The following is a 17,814-nucleotide window of genomic DNA, read 5'->3' on the forward strand; positions in this document are numbered from 1 at the left end:
AAAAAAGCACAATTGTAATACCTCAAACATAGTTCATGGAATTACAGAATGGGAAACACTGATTAAGAGCTCTTCAATTCTCTCTCTCAGGTTTGCTTCCAGAAAATATTTCTGTGTTTTTCTGCCTACTGTAATTTTTCATTCAGTATCTTCAACAGGATGCTTCCATTGTGCATACTCAAACACGTCTCACACTGTAACTGGATCGGCTATAACACTGCATAGTACCCCTAGTTTACTGATGTCAGCATCTTGGCTACATTTCCTTTACTCCAGTAAACTCTATTTGTATTCAATTAAGTTAGTTAAGATGGAATACTCTTTATGTTGCAGGGTAAAGCATAAGCAGCCAATACAGTTCTAGAGATGTTTCTGAATATGCTAGTTACTGAATTCGTCAAAAGGAGAGAAAATATGCTAAAGTGCTGCCTGCTACACAAATAAAATAATCTATATTATGCTTTTAAATTTCATTTTTCACGCACACCTCAAAAAAGCTTAAAAATATTTCTCACGTAAAAAATGGCAGTATAAAAAAAATTATAGCTCTAGCTGACACCTTCATTTACTATCTAGCTCAGACAATCCTTGAAACAATCTATACATGTAAAAAGTCAAATCAGTGCCCATCAGATTACTTGTCGCCATAAAATTTCTCCTTAATAGGTAACATCACTGAACATGAAAGAATAATTGAAATCCATAATAATCTTTAAAAGCATCATGTACTCCCATATTCTACACGTAGTTATATTTTAACCAAAATTCTGGTCAAGACTATAACTTTTTATGTAAAAAGTTACCTTTCAACTAACCTGCTCAGTGGAAAAGTAGTTTGACTTCTATTGATTTCTGACAAGAATGTACATTTTGCCAAACTACATACAGCCTAGAATATCAGTGTTCCTATAATACATTACTAATTTTATCTACATTGCTAGATTCCCATCCCATAATTGAAGGCAATATTGTATGGAGAGAAATTACATTACTAATTTCAGAATCACATAGAGCTATTTGATAGAACTTAAAATTTTGAAACAGACCAATGCAACATACTCAGATGGTAAAGACTTAGTAGTAGCCTTTCTTTTTTGCCTTTAAAAAAAAAGTCAGGTTTCTGTAAGGTTCAAATTCTCAAAAGTGAAGAGAAAACATCTTAAACCAGATATACCAAACTCCTCAACATTAAAATGTATCAAGACTTCCTATTATAAGGCCACAAACTCAGAAAACTATAGTGTCAGCTGTCAGGCTGAAAAGGATGGAGAAAGAATTCTTACACTAGGTCATACATACTGTACTACACTTTTCTCTCTGTGTGACATCTGTGTTTTAAATGTCTAATGGTACCTGCTGGCCTCTTATTTCAGAGCTTCACTGGCAGACTATTCAGATTCTTTAAAAACAAGCAATAGGTTCATAAATCAGCACTTTGCATCTCTAACAAAAACTACTGCACTACTTCAAAAAAGATCAACATTCACTATTTCTCTACAAGGGCCTTAAAATAAGACAAAATAAAAAAAAATCCTACTCCACAAGTCAGTACGAGGAAGGTACACTGGTAAATGTGAACCAGCAACACAGAGATGGATGAACACAGTTTGCTGAAATCTACTTGCTTACCCTTTGTCCCAAGGTAAACATGCTGCTCTAAGTAGAAAAAAGATCATTAGGTCACAGTATACCTGAGGTGGAAAGTGACTTCAAGAGGTCATCTACTCCAACATCCAGGCAAAAACAGCTTCTAAAAGTTACAGTTTGTCTCAATACAGTGCTCAGGTTCTAGCCTTCTGTGGTGGTTGTTCAATAGTCCAAAAGAAAGAGGACAGAGAGCTAAGTTACATGTGAAAACACATAGACAAACTAGTGGAGAAAAAAACTTGGAAAGACAAAGTACTTTGCAACAGAAACTTTAATAATTCCTCTACTAAGAATTCACTAAACTATTTCTAGCACATTCTTGATTACTCCCTCAGCTGTTTGCTTTTAAAATCTGCTGTCTAGCTTCAATCAAATTTGAAAACAGACTCAAGACTTGAACACCCAACACAATCACACCCTGAAAGAACCAGCTGCTGGTGGAAGACACCCAAATCAATATCTGCTATGTAGAAAAGGCAAGTATTAAGACTCACAGCTTAACCATTCCAAAATGCAGCCGTCAATCAGTACACAGCTCCAACCCCAGCCATGGCACGTGCTGCTGCATGGCCAGTAAAAGAGGCAGAAGATAGGGAAGGCACTGCAGAGGGAAGGAGGAGAAAAATAGCATAAATCTGATAGGAAGCTTCATCAGCTCTGCTGCTTATAGAACCATTTGCTTGTTGAAGAACTAATTCTCTAATAAGTTTATTTTGAAGCCAACTACCTTAACAGTTAGAAAGTTGCATGTAGGAACCAATAATATTTTCAGTAAAAAATAATTACAAACACAAAAAATCTCTAATTGAAACCAAGAAAAGCTAAATCATTATTTTTCTTCAAGGCAATTCATAGTTTTAATGCCAAAGATAAATTAATTTCTAGGAAAACAACGGTTAAATAAATTCCTATGGAAGTATTTGCAAAAATTGGAAGCAATCAATGTCTTGGTTGTTCTGTAATGCTGAGAATCTGTAAGATCAGTACTTTACCGAAGATTAAGGGCACCACACTAGACTACTATTCTCTACTGGAAGGTACATAGACAAAGAATCATCAAAACGTCACTGGAGTTATTTTTGCTGATACACCGATCCACAGAAGCATAGAAGACTATGTTTTGCAGAGGAAATAGGTCTAATGTTTAAAGATTTTCTACTCAGATAAACAGGACTGTTAGCTTTCTTCTGGTTCACTGGAATTTTTAACAAGGTAGTGTGGGTCATCAATCATATGAACTCATCTCTCACTGAACTTTCAGTTTTAACTCATGAGATGCTGTAAGATGAAGTATTCTTAAACTGAAACAAGCCACAAGGAATAAGCAACCATCACCTTTCAGTCATCTTTCACACCAAACAGGCCACGAGGCAAACATTGTCCTTGTAAAATATACTAAAATCACATTAATTCAGATATTCAAGCAGATTAATTCAGATTCCAAATACAACACAGTAAAAAAATAATATAACTGCAAGACTAGGGAACTTTAACCTGTAAGGAAGCTGCGTGGCTCCAGTGAACTACCACTGCCATGTCAGACACCGCAGGTACACTTAAAGGCAATTGTGGTCACACTAGTTCGCAATGAAGGAAGTACTGACCTGAGCTGCTGAAATGCACTGTAAAAATTACCTGTTATCAGGCAATTTAAATGTAAATCTGTACTAAACTCAAGCTTAATGTGAGAGTAAACAAGGAAGTAAGAAAAAGTCATGGAGCTGAGTCTTGTTTCTCCGTAGTACTAACAATGCTAAAAGCATATCCACGTAAAAGTGTTTTAACATAATTCTTCTACCAACTTGTAACCTAAAACTTAAGGTTTCAAAATTTTCCTCAGTATGTGATCTATTATCACATCTAACAGAAAACAATCTCTATTCTCAGAGTTTAGAAACAATGCTCAGAAGGGACGGAAGGTTAAAAACCAAATGTGATACACTAACCCAGAAAGCCAATCCTAAAACTTCAAAGCTGAAGGAAGATAGATATTTTCTCAAAATTGATATTTTCTCAAAATTGATGGTTTTAAAAAAGTTTCTTTAGAGTTGCTTTCTGAAAAAAAAAAAACCAAACTGCTGCAACTTATATCTTCATTACAACATTCAGGAGACCACTACAAGATCAGTCTGTGGTTTTCTTTAAAAAGGACAGGATACTTCAACATGAAATTCAAATGCAGTTTACAACCAGATAAGCCATCAGTGCAATAAGCTTACTGTATGTACTGCATCCTTTGCTAATATGAACAGTACAGTCACATGTAGGTGTCAAAATGACTCAAGAGCAAAAAGGCGACAAATTAATCAGACCAAGCTAAACAGGAGGTCCCTTATCTTATTCCTACAAGACATACATCTTTCATTCCTAAACTCTTTCTGAATTAGTATTTTAATTTACAAAGCAATGTTACTACAATGTTCAAGTTCAGTTTAAAAGATCATCATGCAAGAGCAATCAGGGGTTCCAGTTAAACTGTCTAATACCTCCTAGTATTAATTTTGTCTGAAGAGCTTCATTCCCATTAATGAAGACAATATAAGCTTTCCCCTGAAGTGTTAAAAGCCTAAGGCAACACTATATTATGCATCTCAGGTGCAACAATGGAGTATCTTGGTATGGAGTTGCATACTATTCTATATGCATATAGAATAATTCTGTCCAATGATTTCAGGAATGTGTTTAATTATTTAGGGACATAACTTTCATATCCAACTTTGATGTATTAGCCTTTACTTAGCAGGAGCAACAGCTGACCAAACAGCAAATTCCACAAGAAAATCATACGGATTTTGTTTGTACTAAAGACTGGTTACATTTGCTAAGACCATTCAACAGTGTGATAAACAACTGTGAAGTTTTATGTTCATGTACATGTCTAAATGCCACCGTTTCTAGAAGTGGTGAAATGCAAGATTTTGCCACAGATTGTAAGCTCAGAATATGCGATTCCTGATACACAAATCTGTATGCAACAACAATGGTAAAGTGATTTTGAGAAAAAGATGCCAGCAGGAATAAATACTATGCAATAGAGTCTGTGGTTGAAAAAGAAAAGGCTCTGTTATTCCTTAACCACTGGAAAATTACTTTTACACTCTTATTAAACCACATAAGGCTATTTGTTCACAAGCTTCCAATAAATGTTTTGAAGCACTTGCAAGCACTTACAAATACACTGTGCATGGCAGGTAAGCACATTTCAAGCAGACAGATATATTGCCATAAAAATAGCAAGACTAGTACTATAGCACATGGAACCTGATTTTCTCTACTTTATTTAGAGTATGAGACTAGTAACAAAGGAAAGGAATATGACAGTGAAGGCTAAAGCACATCACTGATACATAGACATGAACACAAAGACTGTGCAAATGCTACTGTTCCTTTAAGTTATTTAATACTCATCGTTAACTAACATAACGTCACACGAAAAAGTCAATGAGGAACGTTACACGTGAAATAAGGATACATGTGAAAACACTACACTGCCTTATATAAACAGCAGTATATTCACTATAACCATGTTCCCAACAAAAGAAATTGAAAAAGTTGAAACTCAGCTATTAGAAGAATGTTTGCATTAAAACTTACATTTCCTATTTTCCTTAATGAAATAACATTTTCTCACCGTATCTGAAAATTTTTTTAAAAAATGGAAGCACTCCACAATTCAAAAAGAACCTATTATAGCCTACAGAAAGGTATAGTTTGTTTTTTTTCTGCTACACTTGCAGTGTCTTTAAGAGATAAAATGATCTGTGTAGTTGCCTGTACATACATGGCACTAGACATTTTGTAATAGGTGTACTTGCTATAGCATCTGTTCTTCTAACAAAAGGATGAATATTTTACAGTACAATATTCATTTGTATTTATGAGATTAAAACAAAAACATACCCACTTCTCGTTTACATAGTTAAATTTCTTATACATATTTAATGTCATCAGTCCTCCCAAGCTAGATACAAAAACAATATGAAATGTGAGAGCCAATAAAAAACAGAGGAACTTGTGTTGTACTGTTTGAATGCAAGGAGGAAGACAAGCTATAGGGAAACACCATAAATTATATTCAGTGAGAGTTTAGAAATTAGATTGGTTTAGTAAAATACAGGTTGTTTAAAACAAACATACAAACAAATATTAGTTTTTATTTGAAATTTAAAATAAGTCTACATTTTATATATACAAACCACTAAATCTGTCATTGGATAAAAATTATTCTTAATGCATGGCAAAGAAAAAGGCTAGACTTGACTGTAGAAACAAAAATGGAATTTTTCACATTATATGTAAACTGTGTATACGGACATTTGAGAGGGTTTGGAAAAGAATATTAAAGGGTTACCCTGTTTCTCCTGAACTATCTGTCTCCTAATCTGTATCTTCAGCCTCAAATAAAAAGAGAGTTGGGAAAGAGAAATATTCTCACAACACCTCAAATTTCTCTGAATTGTCCTGACTACAGTTTCAGAAGTGTTACTATGGAAAAGTAACATAGTATACCATTTTCACATGCTTCTCACATGGTTCTGGCAGTGAGCAGGCTGGCATACACAAGAGGCTGGGAGGGACACGAGTGAGACAGCTGAACCCAACAGACCGTATCACATAGCATATGGCATCATGCTCAGTAATAAAAGCTAGAAAAAGGAGGTAGAAGAGAGAAAGTTCATGGCTAGATGTCTGTTTTGCCAAGTAACCATGATGCAGGATGGAGACCAAATTTCCTTTTGATGGCTGAACACCTGCCCATCGATGAGAAGTAATGAATTAATTCCTCATTTAATTTTGCTTGTGCGCATGCAGCTTTTGCTTTCCCTATTAAACTGTCTTTATCTCAACCCACAAGTTCACTCACTTTTATGCCTGTGGTTCTTTCCCCCACTTCACTGGATGGAAGTATGCAAGCGATTGTGTGCAGCTTAGCTGCCTAACTGGGTTAACCTACGAGAAGAAAATAAGCAGAATTTTCATCTGCTGGTATAGCCAGTGTATAGGGCAATATAGATCTACCTATAGGAAACCACATCTTTGAATTTAGGAATGAAAGCTTTCATGTTTGCAGTTATTTTAAATGTGTTCTGTTTCTTTTCAGAATCTTTACGTAAGAAAAACATTTCTGAAAAAAAACCCAAAGGTTGCTACAAGAAAGATGTCACTACTTTCCTGCTTCAATTATTCAATTTAGAAGACAGAAAAGAATAATCCAACAGAATAAAGCACACCAAAAGAATATTAGGAAAGAGGAAGTGTTGCTATGAAAATCTGTGCATCATACATGTGCTTTGCCTGCTTTTTAGAACAGAGGCAACAGGTAGGCTAACATCATGTCCTTAACAATGATGCTGCAAGATTACACATGTATATTTTTACTAGATCAAAACCACACACACTTTTATATGCTGCATTAAATATTTTTTAAAAGAAACAGAACACTAAAGTCATTTGTGTTTCCTGTTGATAAAGAGCCAAAACCAGCATTTCCTAGTCCTCTTAATACCAGTGAAGTACAATAAAACAGAGAATGACAGACACTGACTCAGACAAAACAAATCCTCCAAAACCTTACATAAACCACACACTGAATTAAAGTGGGAATTTTTCTCTTTTGGCTAAGACATCACCATCCTTCACTGACACAGGTAATGGCACTTCCATTTGGTAAGGTAGTAAAAACCAAAATACACTCTGTTGCATTTTGTAGTGTTATTACTTACTTGCAAACATATATGATGACTCTCTGTACAACTTTACCATAAGCTCTTACCAAAAGGCAAGCACTACATGAAATCTGTCCATGATTTGAGTACATCCTAGTGACACATGCCACTTTGCAATGGTTTGATTTCAGGAAACAAAGAAGGCTGTAAGGCTAAGTGTAATGTAACTGATAAGAGCTTTACAAGAATATGTCTAGTTAAGCACATACCATCTCTGCCACAATGAAATCACAATGGATGGGTAACAAGTGCAAAAACCAGACAGTAGTTTGGAAAAAACCCTTCTTTTCACAAATTTTGTCCAACTCTAACTTGAGAATGAATAGTTTTTCCTGTACTGCAAAGGAGGACAAACGCTGCTCTGCGATTCAAAATAACCAAGAGAATATAACTTCCAAGCCACACAATTCACCCTCTACTCTTACTTTCACTCCTTCAGCTTGTACAGGAAGGTCTACTATTGCTGTTAGTTTGTGGTGCTTTTTTTATAAATGAATGTCAGATCAAATATTGTAACAGTCAGCTTCTGCATACAGCCTGGAGCAAAATTCTGTCTCTTGGGCTGTATTATGGAAAATAAAATGATACAAGGTTATGTATTTTAAGACATTCTTTTAAGTTGCCATAAGAAACAGAAGCTAAGAATGCCACTGTGTTATTAGTCTTGGGTGACTGTTAAAGATCAAGAAGAGACTTTTTTAGGAAAACTTTAAGGAAAGCGCTATTGCATTTTCTTTGGCAGGACCTCTGGCTGAAGAACCCCATGGATCTTCTACAAGTCCCAACAGCATTAAGCCAGTAATCCCTTCTCAGCTGCTGGCTGAATAAAGTACAGGATGAGAAATACGTCTCTGAACTTTACCTTTAGAATACAGGTGTTTAGTTTCCTGTCACCAATCTGATCAAGTGTATGTTTTGCAACTGAAAATATAGATATTTAACCACAGTGGTCTAATATAAAGCCAGTTGAACACTTCCTTAAAAAAGTGATAATATTATACAAATCCATTTGTAGGTCACAAGCAATTATTGCATGTTCACTGTTTCATAACTGGTATTTCAGCTCCTAGAAGCAATAATGTCTAAAGATTTTTGGGTATGACTCTCAATGCAGTAAGTTTTATGTGGTCTTAAAAGAGCAGCAATACATTTCCTTAAAATTTTGTCAGTCTCACTATACAACTAGAAATAGGACTTTGGTAGAGAAAGAAATGACAGTGTGCCCACATGGTAGCTCCAGAAATATTGAGATCTAAATTTCTCAAGAAATATTGAGATCTAAATACCCAGATATTGTATATGAGCTTTGAAATCAGAATCATTACAACATTACTGTGGGAGTGGGGACAGCTCTGACATCAGATACTTTTCAGAAGGTATCCCTTTCACTCATTCACAGTATGGAAAGCACAGGTGAAGAGCTGCAGACTGCAGAGAGTGCCAGACCAATGTATATAGCAGACAAAAATGCCCCACAGCATTTGTTGAAATTTTCTGCAGAAACGCGAGCAGAGTTACTCTAAAGACAACCCTGAAGGAGTTCCAATCAACAAGCTGTGCATACAGGCAGTTATTGTGATCTTCAGTGTATTCTGGGTGGTTTTGCCCAGACATGTACCCATCCTTTGTTGCGTGACTGTTACTAGAATGCATATTCATTTTAGAACACATATGCTGTTACCAGAAAAAAAAAAAAAAAAAAAAAGAACAGCAAAATGAGAGGAAAAGATAAAATACAATTAAAGATGACAACCCTTGGTTCCTCTCTAGACAAAGCATATTTCAACTACCAATTTTTATTTAGAAGAATTTCTGCAGAAAATAGCCCTGTCAATGATGCAATCTCTGATAATAACAGTTCCATTCTGCTTCACAGGAGGGTTTTCTGCATTCATTCATTTTAAGTGTACAATTATAATTGTTACAGATGAAAAGTTACTACAATATGGCCTTCTCTTTCTGCAAAAAGCAATGAAGTTTGACAAAGACAAGGCTTAGAATGTACATATTTTTCTTCTAGATACTCCATGTGAATAGCTTTCATTGTTTTATATATACATGGTAGGGTGTGTGTGGGCAAATAATAACAAATAACTTTTAAGTATAAAGAATAGTGACTTTTCTGTATTTTAACATGTGGTGCTATTCCAAGCACCATCTCTCAGCACAGCACTAGTTTGAAGTTTTGCCAAAACAATCAATAGAGTTGCAAACAAGTCGGTTGCTATGATGGAGCTTGCTAGTCTAATCAGTGTAAATAATGATGCACAAACACAGCATTCCTATCACTGTAATGCAGATCATCATCAGAGTAGCATCACAGTATAATCAAGGAACACAGATATGAAGGAAGCTTTAATCTGTTTCCTTACGTTTTGGTTTTCATTTTGTCAAAGTTTTAAGAGGTTGCATGCTTTTAAACATTGTTAGTTCTTGTTTTCTTCTCATTTGTGCTTTTAATTGCTACAGTGTACATTTTCTAATGGCTCCATTACTTAATTTACAGTTGTTTGTAGAATAGTACTTTACATACAAGTATTCACATTTATGAGTACTCAGATGTGTCAATAGCCACTGAGGCATCATTAATTCCATCAATGATAAAAAGCATAAATTTGAGTAACAAAACTGACAGCTTATACATGCTGTCCAATTTCTGAAAACCTGATCCGTCTCTTTTTCTTATCATGGATTACTGCTCAGAAGAAATGAGGCTTCCAAAGTATTCTGAGACTTTTTGGACTTCTACAAATACAGAGCTATCTGTTTCCAGAAAAATGGATTTACATGGGTGAAAATCAGCTATAAGTGATTCTATTGATATGTTAAAATTCAATATTACTGCAGAAGAAATTGATATACAAAAGAAAGGTCTAAATAAAAAGCAGTGTTAGGCCTTGAAGCAGTAGGTAAACTAGGCACATTCTTAGTTCTGAACAAAACTGGTTCTCCATAAAAGTAAATAGTACTGTGATGGAAGTATTGTTATGTAAGCACTTCAGTGTTTGCAGAACAGATTCCTTCAATGTCAAAGACTGATCACAACCTAGTAAAAGCTCTCTGCACTTCGACACACTTACTCAAACATCGTGAAACAGACTCCCGCAAACAGCTTAGTGGAAGCTTTGCTGGGAAAAAAACATCCCAAAATTAGCAGCTACCTTATCTACACATGAACAAACAATACACATCAGAAGTGTCCCATATCTCAGTGGAATCAGGATTCCTCACTCTCACTCTTCACTAGCAATAGTCAAGACCACTGCTGCAGTATATTACTACACAGATCTTTTGTGAGACAACACTCATAATGGAACAAAGCATCAGCTAGGCCCCAGGGAGGCAAACTGATCAGAAACCAACACTTAAGTTTTTCTTGTTTCAAATGTGCATCTACTTTCTTCATTATCTGATCATCACATTGAGTTTCACTTTGCAACAGGTGCTGGAATGGTCTGTTCCAGACTTGCTCCTAATACATTGAGATTCCAGCTTGTACTGTAAAGTGCCAGCAAAAGAAAGCATGTAAGTCTTATTCTGTGTATATACATAAAAGGAATCCAGAGAGTGATAATCACTCTCTCAGCTACACAGACTGCACCCGAATCACTGAATTTATTTCTGAGCATCCATTGCTAAACAGGGAGATCACAGAAATGTAGTAAAAGCAAATACCGATCCAGCTCATTGAGAAATCAGGTTTGTGTTTATTATAGCCGACACAGGAACACAAAATACAGATGCTACATGGCTTTGTGGAAAAATTCTATCCAGCAACATGCATTTTAGAAACAGACGTAATCAGCATTTTTTTCTGACTAAAGCAAAATGCTGGGATATGCAAAACAAGGAAAAAACCCCAACACTGGGCATAGGGTGCTTTTTGATTTTTTTAATCTGCCACCTTATCAAAATAGTCTGTTGTTTAGGATTGAAAAACAGTTTAAAACAAACAGGAAGCCTTCTGCTTCATGACACAACAGTATACAATGTTGATAGTCAAATGTATGCTTTTTGCCACCAACAGACTTAACACTGTGCACACAGAACATGCTCATACTATCTCAAATATATTTCTATGCTACACAAAACTAACACAAAAAACCCTGCAATAACCTTGGAATTTATATGAACTAGTTGAAACAATTAGACTTTGCAAATGACATGTTTCATTTTGTAAAAGACTTCACTTAACATGGTTCATTTCCACCCTTCTACAAAAAAAAATCCCAAAAAACACTTCTTCACACAAGGCCTTTGTATGTTTTTCATCAGTTTAGTTATGTAATTAATTACAAAGTTTCCATGTGCTGTATAAAAAAAAAAAATAACTCAAGAATGTCAGTGGAAGTGAAGGTTATTTTGAATTTTGGTAGATCATCAAAAGTTTCCCTTCTGAAGTTACACGTTTATGTACGTCACTCATCTTAATTGAGAAATAGTAACAGCTCATTTCTACTTTTTCATCTCAAATGGAAAAGTTCCACGGTTAATACATTAAAAAGGAAATGATCTTCCAGACACATATCCAATCTAAAAATAAAAGCAAAACGCTCATAAAATATTTTGTCATATTGTCCAAAAGAGACAAAATATGTCCCAAATTACATAGCATATACTCTTCAGTATTTCACTTTTTGGAGGTTTTGGAGGTTTTTTTGTGAAACTGTTAAAGTAACAAATTACTAGTCAGAACTAATAAAATCTACTAATTAATTTGTGGTTCCCAGCTCAGAGGACTTGACATCATACTTAGAAAAAATATTAACTTAGAAAAAAATTAAAAGACAAGCATGCAACAACACATTTCTGGAAAGACCTCAAATTAACAATAGTCATGTAAAATATATGAATTTGTCTAAAAAAAAAGAAATCTTAGCAGTAACAATTTCTAAAACATTTCTTAATTGATAACATTTATAATATTTCAGGCAAAGTTCAGATTAGACATTAGCAAAACACTCTTCACTGAGAGGGTGCTCCGTCACTGTAATAGGCTCCTCAGTGGAGTGCGCATGGCACCAAGCCAGTCAAGAGTTCAAGAACGTGAACAATGCTCTTAGACATACAGTTTGGTTTTAGGCAGTCCTGCGAGAAGCACTGAGTTGGACTCAATGATCCTATGGGATCTTTCCAACTTGACATATTCTATGATTCTATGATTAACTCAGCTATTTCATGTCTTAAAAATCAATTTGCAATTAACTATTCTGACCTCACACATTATCTCCCAACTAAACTCCCTGCAGGAGGGAAGCCACAGAATAGATCCTTCCAAAGATGACTGGACCTAAGTTTCCAATACATGGGTGCGGATGGAATTAAAAGAAGAAATCTTAAAACATTTTTGTTTAGGTTATCTGAATATTTCCACTAAAGAAACAATTCATTAATGAAGAATTCAGCACACACCCTAGGAAAGGATAAGGGTTTCTTCAATTTTTCAAATGTATTATCACTCTGTTTTTTCTTTTGTTTGAAAAAAAAAATCAACAAATATTAAATTAGAAAAACAGTGAACTTCCATACCCACTTTAGTGCATTTGCTGCCTTAAAGACTATTGTAAGATACTTATTCATTCTGATACAGTTCCCTAAAGTAAACCGCAACATTTACTTAGTTTGACAAAGGAGCATCAGAGTTCTGAATTCAACTGAAATGCTTTTGGTAAAGATGCAGCTTGTTCCATGTCTTTCAGGAAGGTAAAAGCCCCAAAGAACTCAAAAAATTACAAATATATTGTAAACTTCCTCTGACAGCCACTTTTGCTTCTGAATTTGTACAGCACATAAAACAGGAAATACATAAATGGACTCATAAATAATTCTTTACTATTGTATAAGACGAAACAAGAAGCCTTTCAGTTACCATGAAGCATAGTTTAATGAAACATTTGATGCCCATAAAAGCTTCCAAACCCCCAGCCATGAAAACAAAAACTCTATTCCAAAAGTTGATAGTATAAGCATTCTCTTCCCATTTTAGCAGCTACTACTGAGCATAAAACATGCTTCAAGATCATAAAAATAATGGGCAACATCTTCCTTTAACTTTCTGCACATTTTCCTTAGCTTCCCTTTTGGCAGAGCCTTCTCTCCAGAGAATATTTATTGACCAGCTTCAGCACTCAATTTTCTCCCTGTCTCACTATCATCTCCAGTCTTTTCACTTCAGGGAACAAAATTCAGAACTTTTGTGCAAGAACATCACTTCTCAGTAGTAGCACAAAGTCCTTTGAGCTGTTTAGGCCCACATTGCCATTTCCTCCAGTTGCACAAAGAGTAGAATTTTTAAAACGTTTTGTTGCACAACACAGCAACAATATTATCCCAAACGGATTTTTAAAGTTATAGCAATGTGTTGTCTGTCTCTCTTAAAAGGAGATGACTTTTAAAAAAACTCATCCCGAAACTTCATTACTATTAAAGATGATGTCTTTTTACCATGCATACAAGAATACAGATTACAAACCTGTGACTACAGTTGTAAGACCTACTAAGGCCAGGATTAAGTATAAAATCAAAACATCAAACCAAAAACAAAACCATAATGATTTTAACATCACAAAAACCCCTCCACACAAGAGTAACATTAAAAAAAAAAAAGGTTATCTTGTTAGTTAAACCAACAAAATATGCTCTGAGATCATAATCTTCTAAATGGCAGCAAGGAATTTTTAGTATATTTGGGAAAAGGGAAACACAAGACAATGGTAATATTGTTAAATGTGGTTAATGAAGTGAAAATTTATCTTTTACTGTATGGAGGGGTTTTTTTAGAAGTTTTATACTCTGATTATACTCACTGAAGAGTTAAAATATAATGCAAACTCTACTTTGTGCTTTACCCTGGCTACCCATCAAGCTTGTCATTTAACAGACCAAATCCTACCTGTAATAGAGTGCTGTATTTTCAGCAGGAAGGCTGTTATTTTACCCTTCGTCTTGGCCTAATTCCCTATTTGGCTATTATCTTGAGTCTAACCAAAAATACTTTTGTTTCAGTTTGACAGGAGAGCTTCATTTCCTTCCCTGTCCTGAAGGAGTAGAATGTGTTACTAATACAGATGCAATAGTATCATGGCTTCATTTCAGTCACAAGCACGGGCTGCATGCACACTGCTGTATGACAACAGCAACAAACTCTCCTACATGCTTAATCTCAAAGCTGCAACCACATCATTACTTCAAGCACTTTGGTTAATAGGCAGACAGTTCTGAAAGTTTTCAGTCATACAGGAACACTCTGAAACACTGTTTTAAACACCCTAGGTTCTTCTGTATTTTATTTTTCCCTTCCCTCAATGGTAGGAGACAGTTCCTCTTTTCCATCAGGTCGTTTTAGCACTGCACACACACTGCACTCTTGCCTCGGAGCAATACTTGGGAAGAACACACCTTCGCTTAGGAGTTGCCTCAGCTTCGCAGTGTCCATTAGGTGCCACTGTGAGGCTATGGCCGGGCAATGAAAAGCGCAATGGTATCCAAAAACTGGAAAAGCCTTCTCTCACTTTTCTAGTTAAAGACGTTATGTGCCTAATTAACCCAAATAAAACCAGATCTGGGGTGATTTACAAGCCGCGTACTATGACGACAGCACGGCTAGTAAGTCTCCTCTGCTCCTTGATACAAGCACGGCCCCTGAGAGCCCGACATACACTCGGACCCTGTCTCTGCTCGGAGGCCGGACGGGCCTCCCACGGGGAGGCTGCGCTTCGCTGTCCCAGGCCCCGCGGCCGGCTCAGGGCGCGCCCGCTGGCAGCGCCCCGTTATCGCGGTACTCACCACCGGGAAATGGCTCCATTTTCCTTCCGCAGTCTACTCTGAGACCGCGAGAGCGAAGCCCTGCCGACGGGGAAGCAGACGACGCGGATGCGCAGCCACAACTCTTTATTCTTCCTGCCGCCGCATGCTCCCAAGGGCCGGCGCTGCCTCGGGCTCCGCCGGGACTCCGAGGCCCCTCGAGCCGCAGTAACTGCTAATCCACCCTATACCACCCCTCCAGCGGCCGCGAGCACAGCAGGCCCAGTCCTCAGCTCCCCGCTTAGCACCCGCAGCCTCGACCCTGCTTCCCTCTCACCCCCGCCGGCTGGGCCACGCTACGACGCCTACTCCGCACGCAGACCCGCCTTCCCGCCCGCCTCACGCCCGGGAAGGCCGGGACAGGCGCGCGATTCCCCGCCCGCGGCTTTTTTGGGCTACTTCGGCCATGTCAGCCGAACGCCGGCCGGCCGGACGCAGTGGCTGCGTGCGCTGTCCCGCCGGCTGCCTCGTGTTTCCGGGGAGCCCGGGCTGGGCCAGCATTGCCTGCACCCAGGTGCCGGTCTCTGTTCCTTACCTTTTCATATTATATTTAGTATTTTATTTTTAGTCTTATTACTGCTTTACGTGTCTCTTCCTCGACTCCTACATTTCTGCTATGACATGACTGACAAAATACCTTTTATTATTTTAAATACTGATGATTGTGGGAAAAGAAGAAAATGGGAGTTGATTAATCCTGCAAAACTCAAAATCCAAAGGCCCTATATTTATTTTGCCAAAAAAGGAAGAAATCTGAGTTTAACCGTTGTTTGGGGGAGTGAGGAGGGAGACAAGAGCTGCACGTGCACAAGAGCTCAGATCTTATTCCCAGTTCTATACCTGTTTGTACTGTAACTAACCTTAGAATTGTAGGTTTTTTCACACCTTCGTTGCATTGACAACCCTATAACATAAACTAGTTCATGGTTATGTTTCACATTAAGTCCCTGGAGTTTAATGCTAGCCCTAATATTGGGGACACAGCTGTATGAGTTGATGACCATCTATTTACCATCATGTTCTTAGAGACTCCTTAACATATGGCAACACCCCATTCTCAGAAGAAAAAAATTATATTCTTAAATCAGTTAGACATTTATTTTAATAGCATGAAATATCCTGTGAGCTTGCTTTTCTAGGTACTGACCCTGCCTGGCCTAAACTTAAATATATTAAAGAAACATTCATAACTGATTCTGCAGTGCTGGGATCATACACAGTGTCATGCAGAAACACAGAGAGGCCTGAATAACTTTTCTTGAGCTCCTTCTCATTTGCTTTCACCATTCATCGAGTTTTCTCTTGTTACTTATTCTCTACGTCTTGCCTCTTCCCTGGGATTCCTCCATTTCTTACTCTTCTCTTGACATTCCAGTCCCAGGAGCAACTTCTAAGTTATGTAATGCTCCAGGCTACAGCAAGCAACAGAGCTTTTCCCCTTGACTAGAAAAATCTGACACTTTTTCAGAGGTTGGTTCAGCAGAGCTAAATGAGTGCCTGTTGATACACTGAGTTCCAGTAGATACTCCCATGTGAAGTCATTTATTAGAGGGTAAAGAGTAACATTTGAAGAAGAGTTAGGTGGAATATTCAATAAATGGAAAAAGTTGTGCAGCTTTCCCTCATTGTCTCCATTGACTTGGGCTACAACTGAAATAAGTTACAGCCAAACATGAATAATCCAATGATGTATTTATTCTGGTAATGTTCAGCATATCATTCATACAGGGTACTGTCATTTTAAAGATACATCAGATAGCCTCTCAAAATCCAGAGGGCTTTCTGTTTTCTCCCACAAGTGGCCAGAAAAATCTCTCTCCTGCATTGTGCTTTTTCCACAAAGGAGTCTGAGATTAAGTCTCTTAAAAATTGGCTTGAAAAATGTGAAGGACCTCAAAACAATACATTCTGTGAACTCAAACTGCTTTTAGGCTTCTCTAAAATAAGTTTTCAAGATTTTACCCTGCTTTCCTCTGTGAAGCTATTTCCAAAATGACCACTGATACCATGTGAATAAAAAATATCTAAAAGATATTCTGATTCTTTGTGGGCTCATGGAAGACATGTAAGAACTGCTGTGACATGGGAGCAAGGATCATTTCAAATTTTCTCAAACTGCAGCAACGGTATGCAACAAGGCAAGTCAAGAAAGGTGAGGAGGATGAAACCAAGCACATCTCTCATAGCATTGTCACTGAGCAACAGTGTCCAACACAAGTGTGTTGTGCTGTGGTCTCTAGGCTAATGAGATTTAAATCATGAACAGCATATATACAGCAGCTACCTCCTAAAATCAAAACAAAAAGGATAAAATTACTACATTTTACTTTTAGTCCTCAAGAGGCAAATGGCCTAATTCAATGACTGGCTAAATCTCTGTGAATCATCATTGATTGGCTTAGGCTAATTAGATAATGTAAGAATATTTAATTTTTATCAGATAATGTAGGAATGTTCTAATTTTTGGCAACCAAGACAAATTTTTTCACGTCTTGGAAGTTATGTATATATAGAACAGTGAGATGTTTCTGGCGTCACCAGTTTTCAGCTAAAACCAGGCAATCATATCACTGATTCACTTGCATTTCTATGAAGAAAAAAAATGTGTAGGAAAGTATGGATTAAATTAATTTATTTT

The 17,814-nt window shown here is 36.9% G+C and overlaps 1 protein-coding gene across 7 annotated transcripts in view; it reads right to left on the reverse strand.

Annotated features, from left to right (window-relative positions):
- LNPEP (leucyl and cystinyl aminopeptidase) overlaps positions 1-15,595 on the reverse strand; it is a 58,947-nt gene extending 43,352 nt beyond the window's left edge. For 5 of the 7 annotated variants that reach the window (XM_062018096.1, XM_062018092.1, XM_062018090.1 and 2 more), the window contains exon 1: positions 15,159-15,595. In XM_062018096.1, the coding sequence (XP_061874080.1) occupies positions 15,159-15,177 (19 nt within the window). In that variant the 5' untranslated portion in view covers positions 15,178-15,595. Of the gene's footprint in view, positions 1-1,691; positions 1,743-2,141; positions 2,249-15,158 lie in introns of those variants that run through there. The other 2 variants (XM_062018094.1, XM_062018091.1) reach the window with 2 other exon arrangements.
- Positions 15,596-17,814: the final 2,219 nt, after the last annotated feature.

This window comes from Colius striatus, chromosome Z (assembly GCF_028858725.1).
Source record: "Colius striatus isolate bColStr4 chromosome Z, bColStr4.1.hap1, whole genome shotgun sequence".
Lineage (NCBI taxonomy): Eukaryota > Metazoa > Chordata > Aves > Coliiformes > Coliidae > Colius > Colius striatus.